The sequence below is a fragment of the Ochotona princeps genome, chromosome 26 (genome assembly GCF_030435755.1).
Source record: "Ochotona princeps isolate mOchPri1 chromosome 26, mOchPri1.hap1, whole genome shotgun sequence".
NCBI lineage: Eukaryota > Metazoa > Chordata > Mammalia > Lagomorpha > Ochotonidae > Ochotona > Ochotona princeps.
This window is the reverse complement of record NC_080857.1, coordinates 5,546,660-5,573,917: the sequence shown is the minus strand read 5'-3', so window position 1 is coordinate 5,573,917 and position 27,258 is coordinate 5,546,660. Positions and strand designations below refer to the sequence as shown.

The following is a 27,258-nucleotide window of genomic DNA, read 5'->3' as shown; positions in this document are numbered from 1 at the left end:
GACAGCGGACAGAACCTGCACACACAGCTTTGACCTGTCCTGCCTAGGCCGGGACAGCGGACAGAACCTGTACACACAGCTTTGACCTGTCCTGCCTAGCCGGGACAGCGGACAGAACCTGTACACACAGCTTTGACCTGTCCTGCCTAGGCCGGGACAGCGGACAGAACCTGAAGGTCCTGGAAGTGAGACAGAGATACACCTGCGGTGCCAGCTTTCATCTGTCTCACCCATGCTGACTTTCCTATTCTGCCATTCACCTGCCCCACCTGTTTGGAAAAGCAAGCTGCAGGAGGCATAATGCTGGCACCATAGACCACATTTGAAAAGACCAGTGAAACAGGGAGAAGCCTTGAATGTTGTATTATGTAATAAGACAGCCTGTGCAGATCGTCTGGGAACCATTCTGGAATAGATGCAAGAGTTCTGGCTGGGTACTTCCACGGTGCCACACCTGCTCAGGCCAGTCCACCTGCCTGTCGGGCATAAGGTATGCTTTCACCTGCAGGATCATGGCTGCTCCCATGCATCTGTGGTGGCTTGCAGCAAGCTGTCCACGTGGGGTCTCTTACCCCTGACCCTGAGCCTCTCAAAGATGCAGGTGTGTTTCTGATACAGCTATCTGTCCCTAACACTGAGCACAGCCCTGCGGCCATAGAAGATGCCCAGTAAACACAGTCCAAGGGACTCCCAGGAGCAAACCCACAACCAACCTGGGTAACAGCAACATCAGTCTCATCCCTGCGGGCAGCTGCTGGAGTAGGGGACACTCCCAGCTCAACAAGGTGGTATGGACAGCAGTGGCAACAAGCATAGTCTGCAAGGGTCCACTTTATCACACATGCTGCTAAGAGCCATGCAGAACGCCCAGAGTAGCAGGGTGTCAGGTGGCTGCCGAAGGATAGTCGGAGCTAAGGGAGCCTTGCGCCAGGGATCATGTGGCCAGAATCCACCCTGGTCAACACGCTCAGGTCTCAGCAGCTCTCCAGGCGCGACGGGTCATGCTCTCATCACCTGTGTTTCTTAGATGTGGAAAGTCAGCTCAAGCAGGTCAGGCCGTTTGCCCATGGCTTCTGGAAACGAGTGGGGAAGCCAGGAGTAGGGACCAAGGCAGGCAGACACCAGAACCCAAACGGGCCACGTCTGAGTGGAGGCTGACTCAGCAGAAAGGAGCCTTTTGACAAACACGGGATATACTTGCTTCACGAACGGCTGTATTAGGCCTGGCACTGCAAGCACCCCACTGTCTCTGACACATAGTTTACTGGGTTGATTATTAGGGTACTCCCAACACAGTCAGCTGTGGAACATTCCAGCAGCTCCAGACAAGCCCACCCCTTCGATCCACTGGCCCTAATCCCTCATCCTCCTCCAGCCGTGAGCCACCACTAAGTCTCCTGCTTGTCTTCAGAAATCACCCAGTCCAGGCTCGGGCACAACCGGTCAGGGTCCTTCACGACTGCCTTCTTTCCCTTCACATAATGTTTCCAATGGTGTGGCAGGTGTTGGTAGGTTCATTCCTAAAGATTTGTTTATTTGAAAGTCAGAGTTAGGATGAACAGAGAGACCCTCCATCTGCTGGTTTACTCCCCAGATGGCCACAACAGTAGGGGCCAGAAGCTTTTTCTGGGTCTCCTATGTGGGTGATAGGGGCTCACTTGGGCCACCTCCCTCTGCTTGCTCAGGCACATTAGCAGGAACCTGGATCACAAGTGTAGCAGTTGAGACTTGAACGGGGACACACATGGGAAGCCGACATCTCAGGCTGGTGGCTTTACGCACTATGCCAAATGCCAGCCTCTTCTTTATATATATTTTTAATGGTAGAAAAATCCAAGTCTAAAGAGACCATCTTTGGGTCATCCATCCATCTATGATGGACATTTGGGTGGTTTCTGGCTTCTGGCCACACTGGAAGGTGTGTGATGTGCTGCGTGGCTGCCACCTCCAGCTCCCCACCCACTCCCCAGGACTCCCACTCCTCTACACAACGTTTACAGGGAGGCAGAGACCCCATCTCTCTCCCAAGGGCTTTTGGCACCCTGGGCACTCATGAGCACAGGGCCAGGGAAGCTGAATGTGCTATGATGACCCAGGGGCAAGCAGAGAGGCTGCATGGAGGAGGCTCCACAGTGCTCCTGGCTCTGGCCAGCTCCCCATGCCCGAGTCGCTGGTTTTCCAAGTCCTGCCAGCCACTCAGCATCCTTCCAACACATTCCCGTTCTGCTTAAATCCACCAGACTCAGCTCTGTGCTGGTAATGACAAGCCCTGTGTGGATCACACTGTATGGCACTGGCCACCCAGACTGACTGCGAAACCAACTGGAAGGGGAGCCTGAATTTCACCCCTCCCAACTCTCCCTGCAGACTCCCAAGATGGGGAGACTCCCTGCAGCCTTGCAAGGCAGAGCCCAGAGGGGAGCAGGGCTTCCTCTCCCGCCGCATTTAACTCCCCACATGCTTATCCCACGTCCTGAGTCCCCTGACAACACTGGCCACGCTGACATCTTTACTGCGACTTAAAGCAATGGCAAGTGAAAATCCCAATTAAACTCTGCACAGCTGGGAGCCAGCTGTTCCATGCTCTGCACGCAACCCTAATCCTGATCAATGTGGGGGACGGGTGGGCAGACAGGCAGGACTCAGCCCCAGCCCCTCCAGCTGCTGCACTTCCTGCATGCTTCCTGCTACAACCCAGCTTGGTTAACGCGACCATGCTGGCTGATGCCACCCCTTCCACGCTTCCATGCAGACCGGCACTCAACGGCAATGGGACCCTTGCATTGCAGGACAAGCATGGGGAAGAATAAATACTTACATTACTATCTTCCAAAAACCTAAGTGCTTTGGCTATGTTATTCAACCGGAAAATACGATGCGATGAGGATTTGTATTCATGCAGCTGTAAAACAAAGCAGAACAAGACCATCTGGTTAAGCAGCAAGGCCCTGCCTTCCTCCATCCTTACTGATCTCTGTGAATGTCAACAGCAAGACCCAGGCTCATGGTGAAAACCCACAGACCACAACCCCCCTGTGCACATGCAACTCGGGGCACACCACTGACTGTGCAGGGAGCAGGGGCTGTCAGCATCGCCACACAGCTGCCCCGTCACCCAGCTAAGGCCTCCCTGGAGGCGGCAAATGGTTCTACTCTCTGGACAAGAGCTTTGTGAACAGTTATCCCAGGTCCAGAGTGGGGGAGGGGGAACTACAGATGCTAAAACACCGATAATGTTAGCTGTGCACAAGGCACTACCAACATTTTGTGAAGAAAATGGGATGAAAAGATACAGTCATCTTCATGTTAGAAAAAGCTTGAAATCCACGCATGGTTTTCCCATAACATGTGTTTTCCACAAATGTTCTAAAGGCCTCTCCTAAGCCAGGAGCATCACTGAAGATCACTTGAACTGAATGGAAACTCGGCCATGCTCCTAAGGGGTGTGGGTGAGGGTGCTGGCTTCCAGGGAGGGAGCTGCCTGGCCGCTGGGGACAGGCTGACCGTTGGCCAGCATCCTGCCTCCAAGGTAGGACCCTGTGTTACTGGGAACACGCTGTTCTCAGGAAGCTTTCCAGGGACCAACCACACTGCTGGCTCAGGACAAGACCTGTGAGATACCAAACACAAATTTTGCAAAATGAGGGGGCCCCATGCTTGCATAACCCTGCACAGCCTGCTCCAGATGCAGCTGATGGAGTTCCTATTTCACTAGGCGCATAGCAAAACTGACCAGCCTCGGGGGTGACAAGACCCCCCTCTACTGTGCAGCTGAGATACCAACAGAGGCTCATGATTTCAAATCAATAGAGACAAACGTGGGGCGCTCCCTGCTGGCCGAGGGTGGCCTTGTTGCTGTCCCGGCATATGGGCAGGTTGGTTGGGTCACCACAGTGAAATTCAACACGTGACCCTGGAGAAAGTTTCTCCTCTCAGCACCAATGGTTATTTGGAAGGGCCTAGTTTGTCCCCTTGGACACTGGCTTTTGGCTGCCGTCCTAACACTGGCTTTTCATGGCTGAATACTAAACAATCTCCAATGCACAGAGCAATCCTCCCCTATACCTCCACAATGAAGAACTGCCCACCCTAAATGCCAACAGGGCCAAGGCCGAGCAGCCCAATGTGCGTGGAATAGACATGCTCCACCTGCACAGAGAAGTCTGACTTATGGCCAAAACGAAACGGATGTCCACAGCAGCCGCTCAGCTCAACTGCAGTCACGCTTGGACAAACGTCATGGAAGCCAGCAGCTCTAGCGTCAGGCTTGGACTGCATGACAGCATTTGATGGGTGAACTGGCCTTTCTCTTCCGTATTTCTGATTCTTAGCTCTCCTTCTGGTTAACATGAAGGTTGGCTAACCAAAGTCTAAGCTTGGAGTTCTACTTTGGGCCTTCACAGAATGCTGGCACTTATTTACTTACCATCATACATTGCCTTTTAAATTTATTTTTTAATGCAGCTTAGGTACACATGATTACACCCTTTAGTCACCCATAAAGGAAGGTCACCCTCCAAAGTTCTCGATGTAGGATGTGTGCACTGACTGACAAGACACCTTGAGCTGAGTCCTCTGTGGCAGGTGCTTCTTCCTGGCCGTTCAGTGAGTTACCTACCAGACTGCGTCCAGACAGGACTTCTAACAAAGCCATGAGGATTTTGCCATCTTGTATATCAAGGAACAGGTCTTTAACTTCTAGAGGTGGGTCACACTGTGCAAAGGGAGGAGACAGTAGCCAGTTAGTGACCTGTGTAGTCCACAGACCTGAGAAGCAGGTGTCAGGAGAAAAATTCCAAACATCCAGATCCACCCATCCTAGGCAAAAACACCTTCCAAGCCAGGTAGTAGACCTGTCCCCCCAGAGGTGAAACTCAGGCAGCAGGTGCATGCCGCATGGCAGGAACTGTGGAGATTCAGCAAGAGGAGGCTGAGTGAATAAGTCACCTTGGCAGGCCCTTCTGGCCTGCAATCTCGCACCTCACGAGGAGATGACATGTGAAGTTCTGCTTAGGAAAGGAAAGCAATGGCTTGTCACGATGCCGGACTTCTATGGCACAAACCACACCTACCAGGGCTTACAGGACATTGCCAGGAGCAAGCCCTTTGCTTCAGCTTTGCAGACAGAGAGGCTCACAGAGGCTGTGGGGCAGTCCCATGTCCTGACCAAGCAGCTCCTTGGTCCCATTCTGTGCCTGCAGTGGGCCACGCTAGCCAACCTGTGCACACAGCAGACCCACGCCACTGCAACATGGGTTGTGGCAGGCCTCTCCCACCCCAACACAGCTCCAGCTCTGCAGGTGCACCTTCCCGAGGGCTTGGTTGACTCAACCAGCTTCTTGGTGCTAACTACCTAACGCAACACGTTGAATCCTCACTGGAACAGAATCCCAGTAGCAGCATCCAGAAACCTTCCAGAAATGTCTTTTATGTATTTGAAAGCTAAAGAGAGTCAGATCTTTCATCTCTTGGTTCACTCCCCAAACGGCTCCAACAGCCAGGGCTGGGCCAGGTCAAAACCAGGAGGCTGGAACTCAGACAAGATCCCCCATGTGGGTGGCAGGAACCCAACAGAAGCATCAGCCTTTGCCTCCCGGGTGTGCATCTGCAGGAAGCTGGATTGGAAGCAGATTAGCAGAGACCTGAACACAAACACTCAGATGTGGAATGGGGCATTCCCAGCAGCATCTTAACTTCTGTGCCAAATACGGACCCCCAGAAACCTGCATTCTTTTCTTTTTAAAGATTTAGTTATTTGAAAGGCAGAGTTACAGAAGGAGAGAGCGACAGAGAGAGAAATCTTGCATTTGCTGGCTCATTCCCCAAATGGCTGCAACGGCCACAGCTGGGCCAGTTGGAAGCCAGGAGCTCTCATGTGAGTGCAAGGGCCAAGCACTTGGGGAATCCTTTGCTGTTTTCCCAGGCCACAAGCAGGGATCTAGATGGGAAATGGAACATTCAGGACATGAACCAGTGCCCACATGGGAACCTGGTGCTTATAAGCGGAGGAGTAGCCGATTGAGTCGCAGTGTCATGCCCCGAAACTTGTATTCATAATGAGCCCTATCCCTGAATCATGTTTTCTGTTCCCTCTTGGTGTTGGAAGCTGTCGTGAGACTGAAGATGCCCAGTCTGGGTGCTCTCTGCTGTGGGTGTGCTTGACTAGCGGGCACTTACACAAGAGGGATGCTCAGTGGGACAAGGTACCCCTGGGCCAATGGGGCTGTGGTGGCTGTACCCAGCCGGAAGCCCAGGAGCCAGGAAAATCTTTCAAACTAGGGAGAGGTGCCAGCTAAGGAGCAGCTTCGGAGGTTCCAAGTGTTATTTCCTTGTTAAGGAAGGTGGCGTTTCCTTACCCCAGTTTGTACAAATACAGGGCGAGTCTACCCACAGGTGCCTCCAGCAGTGCCTGCTGTGTTAGCTCTGTTGAGCCCATCCCAGGCAGAGTGCAGGATGGTGTCAGGTTACCCAGGCCTTCCTGCTAAGGCAAGGCAGAGAACACAGCCCCAACAGAATGCCCCCTGATCAATGGACTAACAACCTTCCCACTTACCAGCCCTGTCCACAGCCCAGCCTGACTCATGAGTTAAACATGAAAAATAGCCTCCACCGACAGTTCCTGTAAGAGTTGCCACAGAGAGACCAACAGGGAGGGCTTGGCCTGAGTCCACAGGCGAGCTGGCTGCTGAACCTGCTCCAGCGCAAACACGCAAACGCATCACGGGCTTTGGGCCCTTGGCCCAACACTCCCTCTTCCCCCACCAGGGGCTTCCCTCACCATCTAACTCCTTCGGTAAACGAAAGGATTTTTCCAGAAGTCAGAGACTCCGTAAATATTTCTGACAGCCTTCAAATGACAGCTAAGCCCCGAGCCCCAAGCAGTTCCTGGGTTTCTTGGACTTGAAAGGCTGTTCTTGAAGGACTCAAGGTTGGAAACCCAGCTGTTAATTCTACCCTGCAGCTGAGGCCTTGGGGCCAGGTGCCGGCTGGCTTCCCCGCCTGGTGATGGACAATGCCTTGCATACGACAGACAGGAGTTCATGACACGTATGGCTTAGGTGGTGGAAGGGGACGCCCATTCTACAGGGGGGCACAAGTTAAGGGTGCCTGCCTAAAGCCAAACAACGTGAATTAGACCTTGGCCAAGAGCTCCACTTCCTCACTGCTGTATTTATTTCTTCTGCTTTCCAACCATTTCTTCCAAAGGTCCTTCACCTCCGGTTGCTTATCCAGAGAGCCGACAGTGGGCTCTTGTCTTCGGAAGAGGAGACAGAGGACAACAAACGCAGTCAAATGCACAGAGTGAGGTACCAAGACGCTGGCGTGAGGCTCCACCTTCCTGCCGATGCAGATGCTGGGAGGCGGCCGTGACGGCTCCAGGGAGTAGGTCCCTGCCACTCACCAGGGAGACCCCGCTTTTTTCCCCGTCCTGGGTGGCTCTTGGAGAGTGAACCAGCGCACAGGGCTCCCTGTACATGAGGTACTACCAGCTTCCCAAAGAAACGAGACTACAGGTTGGATGCAGCTGGAGAAGCAAGGAGAATTGTGGGACGAGGAAGAGGCAAAGTGAACCAACTCCTGACAACTTTCTTTAAAAAAGGACAAAGCCAGCTCTGGTGCCCCAGCCTGGACCACTCAGCGCCCTCAAGGGCCTGGGCTGGAGTCTGGCCATGTTGGGGCACTCTGTCCACACCCTTCCTCTTCATCCCAGAACTGTCAGTCCAAATCCCCATCCAAATCAGGGGCCGTCCTCCTCCCCCCCGCACCCCCCCCTTGGGAGAGTGGACATGGCCCCAGGCCCAGCTGGGAGGGTGCAGACCCCCCAGTCCCTGCAGGGCGAGCCTTTAGGCCATACTTGCCTTTTCCAGGTGCAGATTCATCCAACGCGTGAAAGTCCTCTTTTGCACATTTTCCCTCTCGACTAAAAGCAAAGAAATGTCATTAGTCAAGGGGCAGGGAAACCTGTGTGGGCCCACAGAGCCCTGAGGATTCCTGGGGTGGGCTGGGCAAAGGCTCCAAGGCTGCTGCCCCCTGCCTCCTGCCCCCACTCTAGGGCCCACTGGTCCCAGCTCAAGCACCGTGCTACTCACAAATCACACACATGCACACCGCTCACATCTCACACACAACCTCACGAGGACATGTAGCATCCTAGATGAGAATAGAAGCGAACCCCACAAGGCAGTGGCTCTGTAGAGTTCCCTTGAAGCAGCAAGGAGGAAGGGTCGGGGACTCGGACTTGGGGTGGGGGTTCTGCCATGTGCCAGAGTGTTGTGGAACGTTCCTGGCACCCCTAGTGAGACACAGCCCTGTCACCTATCAGCGCTGTGGGCTTGGCTAGTGGCCAGCCACCATGTCTGACACACCTGGGGGGACGGGGTGCCCACTCCCAGACTGCCAGTGGGACACCCAGCACCCAGACTCCACACCGTCCTGCTGCAGCGGCTGCTGCTCTCGTTTCTTTTCTGGTATGAGTTTTAGCCTTTGGAAAGATTGCACACTCTGGGAAGGTGGGTATTCTGTAGGCTCCTGCTGCCCGAGGGACATAAATCAGGAAGGAACCCCTCCTCCCAGGGCAGCACATGGCCCAAGCAGACTCCCCAGGAAAGGCTTCCAGTGCCCAGGACCACTACCAGCCGCCACCTGCCCCCAAGATGCATCGTTCCCATCCATGGCCATACTTCATCATGTCACTTAATTATTTTAAAGGTGAATGGACCGGGACTCAGAAAGTCCCAGGGGCCTGCCCAGGACAGAGAGAAAAAAAATGGGGCATCTTTGTCTGGGTCTGTTCTATCTCATCAGCCAGCACCCGGGCACAGAAGTCCTGGGTTCGAATCCCAGCTCTCCTCTTCTTAGAATCATTGGAATAACAGGGATTGTTTTTAAAAGACACTGGGTACTTGCTGTGTGGCAGACATGGAGCTAGGCACTTAACACGCATTTACTCCTTTAATTTGCACTTTAAAAATATTTCTTTGAGAGGAGAGAGATCTTTCTGCTCACTGCCTAAGTCCTCAGCTGCCTGCAATAGCCAGGGCAGGGCCAGCTGGAACAGTATGGATCCTGGGACTCAGCAAGGAGCTGTCCATCTTGTCCAGGGTCACCTAGTTGGGAAGGCCACCATTTTCACCTCAGGGGTCAGATAGGAGGTCGCTGAGCAGGGACTCTGGGTTCTGACTTTTCCCACTCCCAACTCCGCACCAAGGCCTTGGCTGTCTTGGGGACCCATGGGGTGCTTCTGAGCTGGGTCACAGGCCCACAGCAGACGGCCTCATCAGCTCTCCTGGCAGCCACACCTCCCTGGACAAGCTTCCTGGAAGTGTCTGGGCCAGACGACTGCTAAATTACGAAGTTCTGGATTTCAGCGACTTGGAAGAACACAACGCACACGCCTCAAAACCATTTCCCACCTCTTCAGCAGTGCGCTGTGACAGCCAATTCATCTCCCGGGGGAGAACCAGGGAGACGTTTTTCCGTATCGACTGTGGCGCTCAGTCCACCTCGGCCCGGTTATTAGGTAGCGAGTGGTGCCCGTAAATCAGATTTTAATATCACGCCTTTCAATCTTCTTAATTGAAGAGCTGATAATTGAAGACAGTAATTACGCACACAACCACTTTTCTCTCCTCCTCCTCCCACTCTGCCACAACAAGTGGATGGGGAGCAGGCAGGAGGAGCAAGTGAAGTGTGATTCAGGTGGGAAGCAGGGAGGGAGGGACAAGGAGAGGACACACACTAGGCGGGAGAGAGGCTGCCACGGGTCGGCTATGAGGGCGGCTGTGCCAAGTGCCTCCTGACTTCCCCACTACGCCCACACAGCTCTGCTCTATGCTCTCCATCCTGGGGGGTGGGGTCCCACAGTGACCCACACACCTGCTGATGGACAGACACCAGAACGGCTGTCAGGTGCTCACCGTCAGTGGCCGTGTGGCCACGAGCACCCTTGCGTAGACCTCCCGGCCCCGCACGGACAGGCTGGCTGCAGCCCTGACACGGCCGGGTCTCAGTGGTAGGCGCATTGACCATTTTAATAGCTACTTCCAAACTGCCCTCCCAAAAGGCCACCCCAGCTTAGCCGTTCCTGCCCACCTGTCTTTAAACAAGTTTATGGGGTCTGTAAAGTATTTACACACACAGTCAAACACTTGGGCTGCTTTCTCCAGATGCCGTCAGAACCCGGCATGCCCTCTGGAACAGAAACGCATTTAGACAAAGCCTGCAGGAACCGGGTCAGGCTGCTGGTATAACTGCACTTGAGGGTATAAAAGAAGTGGGTGTCTGCAGGGCTACACAGGCCCCTCCCTCTCCCTCCTTTCCTCCCTCCCTCCCTCCCACCTATGCTCCTCTGCACCCACCCATGTACTCACCCACCCAGTCATGCATCCCTCCACCAGTCTAACAACCCACCCTCCCATCCATCTATCCACTCATCCATCCATCCATCCATCTACCCACTCACCCACCCAGTCGTTCACTCACACTCCTACCCACCCACCCAGCGATCCACCACCCATGTGTCCATCTTTCAAGCTGCTATCTAGGCAGTTATGACAATATGCTGGGAAAGATGCCAGGTTCTGGGGGCAGAACCAGCAATGCGGAAAGGAAGCATCCATGGAATTTGTACTCCAAGAATTCACAGACTCGTAGGAGACAGAAAGCCTCAATGTCACAAGACGTACAGGCAAGGAGAAATGCCAGCGGCCAAGAGACACAAGAGGAACTGACTTCAGAACCCCAGGGGTTCTCCTCCAGGGCCCTAAGAGGGGTCCCAGAAGGCAAGGGCTGCCATCTGCCCAGGTCTGGACAACTTTGCTTCCAGTCCAGCCCAGGTCAGCAGGCGAATATGAACACACGTCGGCTCCCAGAGCAGAGCTGATGACGAGAGCCACAGGGGACGGTTAGACTAAGTCACAAATAACAAGACAGGTCCCCATCTGAGGCAGGGTCTGAAGACCCTGTTTGCTGGGACGCATCACTCAGTTCACAGGAGGGAGAGATAGAGACAGAGAACCCGAGGCTGCTCCAGCATACCCACTCTGGACCCACCATCGGTACTGGACCCAGGGCAAATTCACAACTTTCAAAATAAACCCAGCCTCGCTCTCCCTGCAGAGAACCAGGCCAGCCACACATCTCCCACAGGAACTCTGGAGAGACTAAATGAGGTCACCCCAAAAGGCACCCCAAAGCGGCTCCCTCCAGGCCAGTTTTGCTGGCCCTTGGCACACCTTGGACTTGGGGATTCTGTCTGGTGTCTGGATGCAGAGGTCTGCCACTCGTTCACGGCCGTCTCCATTTCAAAATCCCCACCTCGAGCCTGCAGACCCCAGCTCCTTCAGGCCTGCCAAGACTCCATAAACTTTATATAGTTTCCATAAATCCAACGGCCCCTTTTTTCCTATCACGTTGTAAAGGTGTAGGAGACCGTTTCTCTGGCAGGGTCTGGCCTTCTGCCGGAGTGTTCGTGGGGCCCGGTGCGGGGTTACCGGACAACAATACAGCAATAACTGCACCATAAAATCGCCATCCCTGCTCTGCCTGGTTGGCAGGGAGTCAAGTAGGGGAGGTGGCATGAGAGAAGAAGAGTTCATGGGCCAGCCTCCAGGGACTCAGGCAGAAAGGAGAGAGGTCCTGGCCTTCTGACTCAAGCCACGGGCCTCAGCTCCCAGGTGTGGCTTCGGTGCCAAGAACAAGATCATTAGAAAGTGACTCAGGTCACTCCTCCCTGCTCCAGCCATCAGCAGCCAGCCCAGGACCCGGGAGCCACAGATACAGGAGTCGCTGCGGTCTTTTGTCCCTAAGCCTAATTTCCTGGGTAACAATTCCTATAGAACATTCCTCCTCTTCCTCACCCAGCAGGAGCCCCATGCCTTTATCTGCTTGTAAGAGTTATGCGTTCACTGCCCACCACCACCCCATGCCATGATGGCATGCTAGACTAGGCCACCAACAGCAGCCAGCATTCCATTTGGGTGCCAGTTGATGTCCCAGCTGCTCCACTTTCGGGCCAGTTCCTTGCTTATGGCCTGAGAAAGCACAGGGGAGTCCAATCCTTTGGCCCCTGCACCCGTGTGGGAGACCCAGAACAAAGGCTTGGCTTCAGCCTGGCCCAGTTCCAGCCATTGCAGCCATTCTGAAGAGTGAGCCAGCAGATGGAAGATCGCTCTGTCTCCTTCCTCTTTGTAATTCTGCCTTTCAAATAAAAAAAAATAATAAATCTACTAAAAACCACATGCTCATCACAAAAAGTGAAAACAACGCAAACAAGCATACAGGAAAAGTACTGAAAATCAGTAGGAATTTTGTCACATCCAGAGAAAACACCCCCTTAATGGCACACATTCAGCTGACCCATGGGGACAGCTTCCGTGTCACTGGTCAGTGCCTCGGTGGCTCCCGGTGTGGCCCAGAACCATGACACCTCTGGGGTGAAAGCCAATGGGCTCAACCCTGGACTCCATCTAAGGCTGACTTGACCCCTAGTCTGTGGGACCAAGGCCTAGGAATCTGCATTGAACAGCTTGATGGTGAGGAGGGGAGATCTGGCATTGCCACAGAGGAGCCTATTAGCAGCATCTGGTGGTCATCTTTGGGCACAGGAGAGGGCACACCAGCTTGGCAGGGGCCGGGATAGCACACAGAGGCTGGCAGCAAGCCACTTCCTAGTGCCCCATCTCAGGCTCCTGCATCCCCTCCCCACAACAGCAGCGCGGAGAGTCTGTGCCAGCCAGCACCTCTGGGGCATGAGGAAGTGGATCAATCTACAACGGGGGGTTGTCATAGGATGCAATGGGTTGCAGCTGCCCTCAGCACAGCCCATTCCAGCTTCCTACAGGGCAGGCATGGCCTGTGGCAGCTGGGATAGAAGGAGGGGAGGGCTGTGGAGATGGAGACCTCAGTGGGGGACTGGCCACACCCTAAGCACCTGGCACCCACAGCTATGGCTGCTATTGTCTGTCCAGCAACACCCCCCAAACCTCTCTTGGGTGAAGCTTCTCCAAGAGCACCTGTGTGTGCTCAGTAAATGGACGCGTATGACTTGAGTCCACAGCACCTACTGGGTCCTGCACTCAGCCTGTCAGCTGCAGGCACAAACCACTGTCACATGACTGCCTGCTGCAGGGGACCTTGGGTCAGGGCTTGGGGCATCAGGAATGGTGGCTCCCGCCTAGGTCACACACCAACACAGGGTAGCTGTGGCTGGTGGGTTCTCCCTGTCACAAAAGGAAAGGTCACCAAAAGGCAAGAGTCCCTCCCCTTTCCCAAACTGTATGGAAAGGCAGCTACGGCAGGGGGCGCCCCGGTCAACCTTTCCTCCCTGGGCAGGCCCAGCTCCCCAAGCCCATGCAAAGTTTCTCTGAATGCACCCAGCACAGAAAGCTACCTCCACACCAGGCCTGGAGCCACTCCTTCTCCCAGCCCCTCTTATTGGGGCCTTCTGGGAGCTAAAGGCCTTCAGCCTTCTGGGAGCTAAAAACTAGGGGAGTGGAGAAACAAGTCCCTTCACCCCCTGGGGCGGGCATAGCATGGTAGCCCGGCCTGCCAGTCAGCCCAGGGCACCACCTGCCCCACCGACAGCAATGGAACCTGCCCTGGCTGCCGGCTGAAGGAAGCACCCCCACTCCACTCCCTACTCCCTGTCTCTCAACACCTCCCAGAACCACAGCCTCATTACACGGCCCCATGCTGGCTCACTTGAGAAATAAAACTCAGAAACAAATTAAACGGCAATTTCGTTTTAAACAGGAGAGGGGGAGCCCCCCAGCCCCCAGAATACCAGGCCAGCGTCCTTGGGTTCCGCCTCCAGGGGCGGCTTTCCCCAGCGGCTTTGGCGGAATTAAAGTCAAGGCCTTCCCCAGTGGTGATTCTGCATTTCATTTCCTTTGTTTTTCCTCGCCAATGTTTGCTCTGCCCCAAGTCCCTTTTATCCAGGCTTTGGTCATAAAATACAAAACTCTCCTTGGGGCTCCAGGGCGGCCAGGCAGGCAAAGCAGGCAGCAGCATAGGGGGTGGCCAGTCTGGTGGGGTGGTGGGGCAGCGTGGTTTCCTCTCCAGGACCCTTCTGCCACCCCCAACATGCAGGCTCGGCTGTGCCCACAGGGCATCAAGTTGAGGGGTGAGCCCCCTGCTGGAAGCGGGGAAATCAATGCTCTCTCTAAATAAATGCCCACAGAGATGCAAATAAAACTGCCAAGCTCAGTTTAACTGGGGACTTAAATCCAATTCTCTCACAGGTCCCAGAGGCGGCCAATTAACATACCACGGCTCCAGAACACATAACCCAGGACTCCGAAGAGCTAGTCCCAATTACACACCAAATTAAGTTTTCAGCTCCATACATATCTATGTGTATGGAGGCATACATAGCTGGTGCCTGTGACTAAATAAACCTGTGCTGGCGACTCCCGAGAATGACACTTGGTGCTAAACCTCAGCCCACCGTGAGTTAGGACGAGTGACGCCAGCCAGCCATAAACCCAAGCTTAGGAGAGGGGGCAGGGCCAATGAAGGGAGCGGCAGGGCGCTTGCTGGTCACACCGTTCACACGCCCATCTCATTAGCCGGCATTGATGACCGCACTCAACCGTAAATACCAGGACACAGAGCGTGACCTCAGGGGTTCCCCATGCCAGGATTGGAAAGAAAGCATGAAGGGAGGAAGGGAGGGAGGGGCAAGGAGGGAAAGGAGGAGGAAGGGGGGACACGGGAGATTATTCCCCTTTCACGTTCCATGAGGGTTCACCTGCCGGGTCTGGACACCACTGTGCCATGGACACTAAACTCTGTTGAGAACCTCATACACGCTGATTATACACACAAGAGGCAGCAAGTATTCCGGCTTCTGAACTCTAACTTGAGCAACTCCTAAAGCAGCCTTCTCCAGCTCACTGGTCCAAAACACCTCTCAGAAAAGGAGCCCATGCAGCTAAAGCCATGGCATAGCATGCTAAGCCTCTGCCTGCGCTAGTGCGAGCCCTGGTTGGCTGCTCCACTCCCCATTCAGCTTCCCATCCAGCTCCCTGCTATTGTCCCTGGGAAAGCAGTGGAGGATGGGCCAAGTCCTTGGGTTCCCATACCCATGTAGGAGACCAGGAGGAAACTGCTGGCTCCCAGCTTCAGAACAGCCCAGCTCAGCTCTGGCCACTAAGGCATCTGGGGGCTGAGCCAGCAGATGGAAGATTTCTCTCTGTAGCTCTTAAAAATAAACAAATCACTAAAAAAATAACAAAGAAAGGGAGCCCAGTAAGTCTGAGCTTCAATGAGCACTCTGGGAGGACCTTTCAGCCAGAGCTGGAGGCTCTAATAAGTTCTGCAGATTGGGTTAATTTCCTTTCAAAGATCTTTTGAAGTTAGATCCCTGTCTGTGCAAACGCAACCCCAGCTTTGCTATAGAATTCGCTTTGGAGATTACAGACCCTCATGGGAGGGTCGGGAAAGTCCATGTCCTGTCATCACAGGTGGTAGACCAGCAACCCCGCTTCCTGTGCTACATGACTGGCAAATCCTGCTTGCTCTTTCCTTTGGGCACACAGCCAGACTACATTTCCCAGTCCACCCTGGGGCATAGCCATGTGGGGGTCACATGGCTATGGGAGAGCTTGAGGAAAGCCACTTTCACAATGGCTCCCAACAAGCCCCTACAGCATCCTCCATGCCTGGTGACCATCCAGGGTGACTCTCTCGCCACTAACAAGGACCCACCCACTACAGTGCCCGAGGAGAGGGACCACTGGTGGGCTGCTGAGTCCAGCCCTGACCCCTCTGGGTGGCTGACACCTGCCATCTGTGAGAACAAAGCCTCCGTGTGCAGGGGGCAGAGGGTGTCCACACGGGGGTTGCTGAGGACTTCGGGCACCTCAGGGAGGACACTCGCCCAGCAGCCGGCATTCAGGGCCATTTGGGGCCAGCCACAGCCCTTGAAAACACACATTTTCACTCAGGTCTTTTAGGAAACATTTGCTATGTGCTCAGCTCAGCTCCACGGCAGAACTTGGGCTGACCTGCCGGGCTGGCCCTTCTGAACAGGGCTCAGCTCGACCTCCCACACGTAGCTATTTTTAAAAAGGAGATTAAAAACACATAACCCCCATAAATGACCTCGACTTAATTTGTAAGCACATCTGTCTTTAATAAAACGTGACACTCGCCCTTCAAGCATCAATGTTTTTATGCATATGTAAAAACCAATCAGCTGCAGGAGCCTCCGGAATTAGGGTGACCAGCTGGTCAGGTTTGCCCAGGCCTGCAGATACTCCAGGAGCATTTAATGCAAAAGCCTAGGCAAATTGGGATAAGGTGGTCGCCTTAGTAACCAGGTGCTGGGTCCAGGGGCACAGTAGGTGACACAACAGAACAAACCCACGTGGGGGACAGAGACAGCTAAGGGGCTTAATATTTGCTTTGAATAAAAGGAGCCAAACAAGAGTACCTACCAGCGAAAGTGACACCTGCGTGAATTTGAATCTCCCCACCCCTGGAGTGGCAGAGGGAGGGACTGAAAACTGAAGTAGGAAAGTCGACAAATTCCCCTCCAGCTGGACATGTCACCAACATTTCATGTCAATCAGCATGAGAAACCATAGGCTGCTGCAGCCTGAGACAGTGACCTGGGCTGTGACAGCATGACAAACCCCAATACGTCACACATCGCGGTTCCCTCTGAAATGCATTCGTTTACAAGCAAGTGAAAGGTGCCTGCACACACAACCACCCCAACACACACACTCACGCGCGCCCACTGGAGGCCCACACTTGCAGGCACACACACTGCACGCCTCACCACGTATGAGCCCCCTTCAGCCGCTTGGGGGAGATTAGTCGCCAGGTTATGGCAGGTGGGCATCACTACCAAGTTTCCCTTGTGCTGTAACCACAGTGATTTGGACCTTTAGGACTGGACCCTGAGGTCAACGTCAGATTTTCGTTGTGGGTTAGAAAAACCCCGCAGAATTGCACATTCTAGCATGGTCATCTTAAAAACCCATTTGACCGAGATCTACGATGATGGTCGCCTGGGGACACCCTGAGAGCAGCCCGGGCTCCACTCCAGACTAATTGGGTCTGAACGGCAGGGGTGGGGTAGAGCACCAGGCGTCTATATTTTGAAAGCTCTCAAGGGATTCCCTAGGTGACCCTGGGCAATTTCCTTCTGTCAGGGGTCAGATGGAAGATGTGTTTGATATCACAGGCCATTGGTCTCTACCCCCGATGGGTCAACTGTCTCTACAATGCAAAAGTCACGCTCTAATAACACTTTGTAAGATCGAGCAGTAGGCTGCAGCTTGCCAGGCCCTGCTCCAGACTCCCTGGGCTCAGGTTTGATTTAAACAGCATTTTAGAACTTGCCAGGGACAGTGCTGCGCAGGCCCTGACTTTGGACAATTCAGTCTCGGGCTTCCAGAGGACCGGTTTGTGTGCCTTTTGTCTGCTGCTCTCAGTAAATTGCAGGACAGCAGGAGGGATGGGGCAGCTAGCAGGTGCATGCCTGTATCAGGGGGTAAGGGTGTGGGAAGGCAAAGCAGCAGAGAAACTTGGGAGTCGGGTCCCTCCACGTCAGAGAAACCCACTTGGATTTCTTCCTCTCGTCAGCAGGCAGGAAAATTGCATCTGGGCAACAAGGCTTTTAAATAATTCATGTTTTTGTTCCCCTCCTTCCACAACTGGCGTTTTTCTAATCAAATCATCGCCCACTCCCTCCCACAAAAACTTCCCCTCTGACATATCTAAAAGAGTGTGGGAAGCAACAAAACAGCCCTAGCACTTCTCCTGGGTCTCGTCCTTGTCTTCCGCCGTGAGACTGACATGGAAACAGGTAGAAACGCAACATGGACAGGGGCCACCTACAGGAAGCGCCTCTCGGAGGGCAGATGTGCACAAGGGAGCTGCCCTCCTATGTTCTCAGCATCCCAAGGGACTGGGGACTGGTCTGCTCATACAGCACAGGGCAACCTAGTTTTCTGGTGGGAGAGGCCCTGAAGTCGCACTGTCAAGGGCAGCTTCCCACTGCAGTCCGCTGGGATGCTCCCCAAGATACGGTACTCAGTACCCGCCCAGCAGCCCATTCCACCAGGGGCAGCTCACTGGACAGTGGCCCTGCTGGGTGGGCAGGGACCCCAATCCCATGCAGACCCAAAGGGGAAGCTGCACAGGTTTTTCCTGCTTCTCGGCTGGGCAGCCACCGCAGCAGAATCCCAGTAACTCTGAGTCAGTAACTTTCCTAAGCATATTTTCCAGCCTGCCTTGCAGTTGACAACGTTGGGCCACAAAGCCGACATGGGTATTAGGGCACGGCAGTGTGCACCTCTCCTCCTGCCACACGAACCCTCTGCCTTTCTGAAGAGCAGTTGTGAAGCTGCAGGACAAAACAACCAGGGCTGGGCACTCAGAGAAAAGGCGGATGGCCCTGAAGAACTCACCTCTCCTGTTTACTCTGTGTAATGGATTGTTCCTTGCTGAAGTAGCCACTGTAAGCTGGGCTTTTGTTATGTGCAGCTGAACACAGCACACATCCTCCAGCCATATCCCTAATGCTAAATATTGACACTGGTTCCACCTTCTCCAGCTGCTGCTATAAATGCTTCATGAGTGGGTATCTATGCATAAACACACAGGGACCCTTGCGTCTCTAAAAACACTTTGCAATCTGCAGAACTCACCTCCACTCTCTCTTGAAGCCAGGGGGAAACAATTCAAGCTGCAACAGCCCGGCAGCCAAGCTCCAGGCGGCAGGCTCTCTGCAAGGGCTGTCTTCTCCATGCCTCATTTCTGCTCAGAGACTGAAGGCAACTTCACTAACTACTGGCCACAGGGTTGAAAGCAAACACCAGAGACAATCACCTTTCCCCAAGAGCCACAGGTTTGCATCCAGGTTCTAAAACCCGGCAGGTCAGTTCTACCAGGTGGCAGGGCAGGTGAGGAGGACCCTGTTAAGCCAGGGAAGCTGCCGCTAACCTCAGGGTACAAGGTATGAATGAATGCAGGAGATTAAGGGGTAAGCAAAGCCGTAAAAACTGGATATTGCTTGGGGCTCTGAGAAGCCTGGGGGATTGAACAAAAGCCTTGGATGATGAGTCGAGTGTTCAGCTGGGGGAGTGGGGTGGTGGAAAGGTGGCAGCAAGCGAGAGATCTTGAAAAAGCATTAGGAAGCGGCTGGTTCTTAATGACAGCACAGGAAATCTGCTCCAGGGACCACGGGGACACGTCAGCGCCGCCTCTAACCTCCACGCTTCCCAATGCAGGATTTATTTCCCATGTGGTATGGTGTATGCATTTGGCGCCTGCACGTGGCGATCCTGAGTGTGTGTGTGCGCATATGCGTGTCTGCGCATCAGAGCAAAGGACCAGAGACACACGTGTCTCCGCAGTTGTCATGGCCTCCCGGCTGCCCGCATTCTGAAAAGGCCTCGGGGCCTCTGCACCTGACATCTGTTTGGTGGATGGAGTCCCTCTGCCCTGGCGAGGGGCATAAATCCCACGTGCATCCTGTAAGAACCAGCAATGGCACCAAAGGAGACTCGCCTCCCAGTCTGAGAGTCCTCACATGCTCTAAAACACATCTTGCCCAGCTCGCCGGCCTCCAGTGTCTCCAGGGGCAGGCAGGCTGTGGGCTGGAAGGGTCATCCATGACCCTGAGGGCTGGAGCTCAAGGAACTACACAGGAAGACCTCAAGTACACAGAAGATACACCGGAAAAAAAAATACGGACCTCAATTTTTTGCATGTAAACACATCCTTAGTTTTAATTCTATCTTTCCATGAGCTTTTTGAAAATCCCTCTGTATTTACTAAGCCCTGTGCAGTGCACCTGGCATCCCCATTTTAGGGAAGCAAAAACTGAGGCACTACGTGGGAAGGAGTTCAGTGGACAGGCTCCTGCAAGGGGGAGATAAGGAAGGGAGAAGCAGCGCTGACAAATTGGCTCTGACAGTCCTGGGGCCTTTGGGGGTGAAGGGATGGTCGCCCCTCTCCCCCCTCCACCCCCTGGGCTCATACATTTCTCTCATTAGCAGCAGCTGAGACTTGGCCAAGCCCAGGGCTGTCCGAGACACATTCCATCGCGTTGGCTTATTCTCTACACGGCAGGCCCTGAACCGGGTCCGGCAGGCTGGACCTGGGCCCAAGCTCTCCCTGCAGAGAGGAGCGCCTGCCCTGGGTCCCGTGGAGGAGCAGGATTAGCCAGGCAAAGCCTCACTTGATTGGAAAATAGCTTCCCGCCGGGCTGGCTCTCTTGCTCTGCACCTCCTCCCGCCAGCCCTCCTGGAGTCTGGCCCCTGGACCCTGGGACCGAGGACTTGGGGTGGTCCTTCCTCCTCCCAAAGACCGGAAATTGCCGAAGGAACCCCAGGGGGTGCCGAGCAGACCACCTGATGAAGGGCAACTAATGAATGTTTTCAGAAGATTTTTATGCAAGCAGCCAAGTGTGAGAAATAAGAGCAGATGCTCATGAGCCAAGCCACAGGGCTGGGGAGGGACCCCCCCCCCCCCGACTCACTAGTTCTGTAAGGGTGGGTGTGTCGCTGCCCCTTTCCGGCTTCGCTGTGCACCATGAAACAAGGGCCAGCAGCGCATCTGGGTGTCCTTCAGCGTGCTGGGAAGCCAATGCCAGGAATGGGCGGCCGGGACCACCAGCAGCGTCCCTCTCGGCTTCCGAGTGGGCACCTAGTCATCTCCGACAGGAGTTCCGTCTATGGTGACTGCCCACCACAGGTCAGAGGGCAATGTGGGGTGGCCACACACCAGTCTTAGGGCCCAAGCCCAGGAGCGTCCCTCACGTATCAGTCCAGTGGCCAAGCCTGCCCCATCACAAAGCCCCACTAAAATCCTGCATGAGCTTCCTAGGTGCTGGCAATGGCACAGGCCAACTGTGACACATCAATGGCAAGGGGACAGTGCCCCAACCCCAGGGAGAAGCACAACAGGAACTTCCGCTTGGAATCCTCCCGCCTCTGCCATGCGCATCTCTCACTCTGGTGGTCTGTGCAGCGCCCTCCCTCCCCCGTAACAGCTGCTGTGAACAAAACACTGGTCACTGGTCACATCACAAAGCCTTTCTGTGACTGCATGGAGGTCTTCACAGGAGATGCAGCATGGAGACAGAGGTACAGCCACCTTGAGCCAAGATGACAGACCTTGGAGGATAGCAACCTTGGACTCTGGCTTCTCCCCTCTAAGACTGAGAAAATCCAGGGAAAACATCAAAATTGTGCAACAGGGGGAAAAAAAACCATGCATGGCTTTCAGACATACTCGGCATCAAAATAGACTTTCCACAAACTTCCTGAAGTGTGTGTGTGTGTGTGTGTGTGTGTGTGTGTGTGTGTGTGTTCCAATCTTCCAGTCTGGAGTTCTTCAAGGACTGGCACAGAACCTTCTTCCTGGCTTCAGCCCGAGCACAGCCATACCCCTTCCACCACCAAATTCAGCTCTGTATTTATTATAATACTCACAGAATTCTGATCCATTCCACAGATGCAAAGCTGTGTCATGCTGGGATTGGTACTGAGGTCCCACCTTCCTGAGACACTGCAGCTCTAAGCTGCTGTTTTTGCATTATGCAGGGAGTTTCAGGAACAGATGCATACATCACATTACAACACAACAGACAACGGGCTGGCACTGTGGCACAGTGGGTGAAGTCACCACCTGTTGAGGCCAGCACCCTGGTCGTCCCAGGCCGTTCAGCATCCCACCCAGCTCCCTGCTGATGTGCCTGGGAAAGCAGCAGGGGATGTTCCACACCCTTTAGGCTCTATTGCGCCCTTTGGAGACCCGGAGAGAGTTCTGAGCTTCTGGCTTTGGCCAGGTCCAGCCTTGGCCATCTGACCATTCAGATTTAGGGCTGAACCAGTGGAAGAAGATCTCTCTGCAATTCTGCCTTCCAAATAAACACATTAACCTTACAAAAAGAACAGAGTCCTATTTAAAGCACTTCATGTGAATCCATTTCTCTAATTCCAGTAAAGACAAGATTCTTAGCTCTGCTTTACAAATGAGGAAACAAAGGCAGAGGGGCAGGAAGCCTAGTTGTGGCCACACAGCCACAAGTGGGCAGAACTGCAAGGGGAGCTGGGTCTCAGCTGCCGGGACCTGTGGTGACTGCATGGGCAGGAAAACAGGAAACAATGGCCCATGCTCTGCCCCCTGGTCTGCACCAGTCCCTGCCATGCCTCAGGACTCCACAGTGCTCCTGGCAGAGCTTGAAACCGGTTTTATCCCCTTGCCAAAAGAGCATGACCTGCTGGCGCGTTGTGGAGTTTAATGGGATGCATGTATCCCGTGCTGTCAGCAACGGCACATCTTGGCTGAGGAAACTGCAGCTTTGTGACTCAATAGGTAATTACAGGGCTTAGCGCTCGGAAACACGCGAACGTCTCACTTGTGGACGTGTCCTGGCACGTTCCACTGCTACCTGTGGAGGCCTCCCAAGGCACACCCCACCTGCTGCCCAAGATGGGGCATCTGCCGCGTGTCCTCAACAAGCATGCAGTGTGGAATCACGCAAGATATTTGAATCATCAGCAAGAGGACTGGGTGCTCCCAGCTCGAAGCCCCTTGGCGCATTCATCTCCAAATAGTGCACAAGGCATGGGCACATGTCTATGCTTAGCATGGGAGAGAAACTGCCCAAGACAGGGGCCTGCTGGGAAACAGCCAGGGGACATGTGGGGGTGCTGGAAGCGGTACCACACAGGGGCCTCAGGGCCTGCCTAGGCGGGCGGTGAAGTTGAAGCAGGAGCTTGGAGGCCTAGTGGGACACTAGCAGACAGGGAAAGGGAAGGGACAGGCTGTTCTCTGCAGGAGCAATAAGAGCCAAGGCAAGAGGAGGCTGCACAATGGTGGAAGGCAAGTGCCATGATTCAGATGAGGTGGGACAACTGCGTCTCCAACAGGACCCTTCCCCGTGCCATGGTACCAAGGTGGTAGAATGTTCAGGGATAGGCATCACCCTTGAGAGGGACTAATGTGGTTCTCACAGGACTTGGTTAGTTCACTCCACAATGAAACTGGCCCCTTCCTGCTCTCTCATTTCCACCCTCACTACACAGTCTCTCCTCTCTCTCTCTCTCTCCCCTTGCCCCCGACTCCAGCTACATCATGCCAAGAGGTGGCACCATCACCTGATGCCAGCACCAGGATCCTGAACCTCAGAGTGTGGGCTAACTGCTCTTCCTCATAAAGTGCTACTCTCGGGCATCTTCATACACAACACAAAACTGACCAGGAGCGCATGTTCTGACACTCACCAAGCCCAGGCCCCTGGGCAGAGATCAGTGGGCGGGCAGGGGAGAGGCAGGCTTTGATGCCACTCAGCGTTCCAATTAGGCCATTTCCATGCAGGCTTACTAAATCACGATGCATGCTCTTCTGCCCTGGGCTTCAGTTTACACTCGGATTTGAGATGCAACCTAAAGACGCACGTAGAGCAGATGAGTTCTACTTTGTACATCCAACTAAACAGCTGTCCTTGGGGCTCTGGACCCAGAATTCCCCTATGCCTGAGCTATGGGATCTGAACGCGGGGACTGACAGCGGCTCCGCTGGCCTCCTGGTGGAGAAAGTCACTCTAGAGAGGATGAGAGAATTCTACATGGCACGGAGGGGAGTGGAGGGCAGCAGGGAGGAAGGAACCAGCAAGTCCAGGTCTCGTTCCCTCTATGATGGGGCCCGGCTGCACCCCTGTCCAGCCAGTGGCTTCCTCAGTGTCTCCTCCTGGGAGCCCATGGACAGCTGATTGCCCTTGTGTCTGGGAATCCTCCAGTGAGTTCCCGTTAGGTGTCTGCCCCTTGCCACCCACAGTCCCAGCAGGCAAGCACTCCTGTCCCTGGCTCACCAACGAGAAGATGAAGTTTGGGGCACGTGCAAGGGTGTGCCACTGGAAAGTTTCATAGCTAATACCCAGGGGCTATGTATAGCAGGTAATGCTGCTGTCTGTGATGCCAGCATCCCACACGGGGCGCATGGGGTGCAGCATGTATGGGGTCTATACGTACATGGTATACAGCACATGCAGAATGAATGTGTTTGCATATATGTATGTATGTATGTATGTAGGTGTGTATGGTATGTAGTGGCTATGGGGTACATGTAGGTTTGAGTGGGATACATGGGTGTGTAATGTATGTGGTACATGTGTGCGTGTGTGTGGTGTGTGGCACATGAAGGGTGTATGTGTCTGTGGTGTGTAGGATGCATGTGTATATGGTATAGAGCATATGTGGGGTGCGTGTGTTTGTACGTATACGTGTGGTGTGTGGTGGCTATGGGGTATATTGGATGTATGTGTGTGCATGTGGTATATGGTGTATATGGGCTGCATGTGTGCACACATGTGTGTGTGGTATGCAACAGATGTGGGTACATGTCAGGGCTCAGTGCTGAGTGGGCCCTGCCTGCAGATTGGGAAATGAACACCCCCAGAGCAGTATCCTGGCAGCGACACTACCCCATTTGGCAGAAACGGTGCTAGGTGAACGCATGAGGTTGGCCATGACACACACAGCCAAGCCACCGAGCTCTGTTCCCCATACCAGGCAGGACCTCGGAGGACAGAGGCCAGGAGGACACACGGGGACAGGGCTTACACTCCCAAGGACACCCACAGATGCTCCACCCAGCTCTCTCTTGGAGCCCCTGGGAGTTCAAGAAACGCCTGGGAGGAAGCAAGGCAAGGCTGTTCCCACAGAGGCGCTGGGGGCAGGCCAGGAGAACCTACCGGCTGCCAGGGCCCCACCTCCCCCTTCCCCGGGCCTGGTAGCTGGGGGTGGGGTGGGAAAGGAGCAGGCTGCGCAGGGCTCCCTGGCAGGGCTGTGACTCCCGGGGGGCTCCAGCCAGCCAGCACAGGACGGATACCTGTTCCCAGCCAGAAGCAGCTGCTGGAGAGCTCATTAAAGCCCGCAGTACACTCCATCCACACTCCGAACCTCTCGGTGCTTAACCTACTGGCAGCTCTCCAGCACTCAGGACCCCTCAAACACAGATCCCCCAGGGCTGGACCCTCCGGCCTGTCCAGCTGTACCTGCCCACCTCGCCCCACCCATCCCGGCATACTCCCCACCTCCTTCTGCTGCCTGGGCATTTGGCAGCTCTGCCCAGCCTGCCAGGCCCTGCACACGCTGTTCGCTGTTCGTGCTGCCTGGCGCCTCCGCCTCCACCTCCGTCTCAGAGTCCCTGGGTGCCTGCCCAGCTCTGCCCACGGAAGGGAGGGACTGCTCCTGTCTGCTCCCCGCTTTGGAGGCGTCCACAACTCTGAGCCATCCCGGCCTTCTCCTCGTGCCTGTTGCCCACGGGCGTCTGGCACACACGGCAAGTCACTCGTTCATTCAGCTCCACATTTGCTCAAAGAATTGAGGCAACAAGTAAATCAAGCCAATGATTGAAATGTCATTACGCTCTGCCTGATTTGCATAGACAGGTTGCAGCAGACACACTGCCAAGCCTCAAGCAGCTCATGCGTGGCCACATGAGATGCGGGAAGCGACTTCAGTCAAACCTTGCGATCTGGGTCGTGCGCCACATCAACGGTAAACATCATCTACATTGTGGAGCAGGACATGGCGAGGGGAAAACCCTGAGAGGGTGCAGCGGCTCCAGGGAAGCTTCCTGAAGAGATGGACTTGGAGTCGGATCTTGAGCACTACAAGCCCACTGTCCAATAGAAGCCAGTTGATTCTCACTGTTCAAGGCAGTCAGGTTCCACTGTTCACACCTGCCGTGAATGCAAAATGAAGGAATACTGACCCACCGATCTTGGGAGACAGTCAGGCTGAAGTTCCCATACGACTCTGGTTCGTGTGTGTGTCCTTGTCTTTGTGTGTGTGTGTGCGCATGTGCCTGTGTGTTCATACATATGTATTTGTGCACATGTGTGTGTGCCTGTGTGTGCATGTGTGGGAGTGTCTGCATATATGTGTGTGTAAGCTTTCGTTCCACTTTCTTTCTCCTTGAGACAGAAATCTCCTGTCCTCAATTCCTGCAACAGCCAGTGTGTGGCTCATTCCCTGTTGCCTCCGTGATGTGCACAAGCAGACAGTTGGGATTGGAAGCAATGCCAGGACTAAGCCAGACACTCCAATGCAGTATGCGGGCACCTTAAGCATTACCTTAATCACTGTGCCAAACACCCTGGCTCACACTCTCTGATAGGTGGTTACCCCACACCTTGTCTTACGTGCATTAACATTGACAGACACCTTACGGCACATTTACTGTTGACTCGTTAACTTTGTACCCACTGCTGCCAGCACTATAAATTACCCCCAACACGTCTTCTCCAACAGCTACCTCACAGCCCTTCTGCACTTGAGTGGGAGATATTTCAACAGCAAAACTGCTGAAGAAAAAAAAAAAGCACAAACATTCAAAACCTGGAGTGCTACTGAGACTCTGCCCTCAGGAAGGGTGCGGCGGAAATGCGAGGCATCGCTTGGTTGATGCCTCCAGCCAGCGGAGTGCGTTTACTTGCTGCTCTGTGCATGCTCACAAATAAAGGCCTGAGTGTGTGTGAGGGCAGAGGGAGACAGGCTTTGGGAGGGTGGAGTAGCTGCAAGAGAAGGTGGAGTGTGGGGTGCTGGGGAGAGGAACCGGACGCAGTGGGCACCCTTGCAGCCTGGGCCTCATCTTCCAGGGGGAATGGGAGAGGAGTGGTGTTCACCTCCTGGGCTGGTAGTGAGTATACTTGAGTCAGTGCCAGTGAGTGCCAGCTGCTGGCAAACATTGGCTGGCAATGCCATGGTAGCCTCCAGATCCGACCCGTAGCCCTAAGAACAGAGCAAAGGCTGCTAGTCCAGCTATGGCTCCAACACACCTGTTCCTTGTTTTCATGAGCCTTGGTAGCATTTCAGGGCCAGTCCTGGACTCAGGCCCTCCTCATCCACTCCAAGCTGGACAATCTTAGGCCAGTATTGGAAGACACCCTCTCCTTATCCTGGGAACCATCGCAAGCCCACCACACCCAGCAGGGGCATGACGCTCTTCAATATCTGGCCTCTGCAAGCCACGGAGGCCAAGGTTGGGTCCCTAGAAATCACAGAATCCAAGGCTCACATCCAGGGCACCCCATCCTGTGTCCGTGAACTTTGCACCAGAGACCTCCTCCAGAAGCCAACAGGCTTGGGATAAACACAGGGTAACGATTAATATCATGCATCAATGGGGGAATCTCAACTGAACTTGAGCTATGGCTATGCAACAAGGTGGAGGAATCCACCATGGTGGGAGGGTTTGGGGAGGGTGGGGAGAACCCAAGTACCTAAG

General features: G+C 54.3%; 1 protein-coding gene across 1 annotated transcript in view; it reads right to left on the bottom strand.

Annotated features, from left to right (window-relative positions):
• CLMN (calmin) overlaps nucleotides 1-27,258 on the bottom strand; it is a 66,174-nt gene that overhangs the window by 13,621 nt on the left and 25,295 nt on the right. Inside the window, exons 2-4 of the mRNA XM_058655375.1 lie at nucleotides 7,860-7,921; nucleotides 4,619-4,714; nucleotides 2,819-2,902 (exon numbers count right to left, since the gene is read on the bottom strand). Coding sequence (XP_058511358.1) covers nucleotides 2,819-2,902; nucleotides 4,619-4,714; nucleotides 7,860-7,921 — 242 coding nt within the window. The remainder of the gene's footprint in view (nucleotides 1-2,818; nucleotides 2,903-4,618; nucleotides 4,715-7,859; nucleotides 7,922-27,258) is intronic.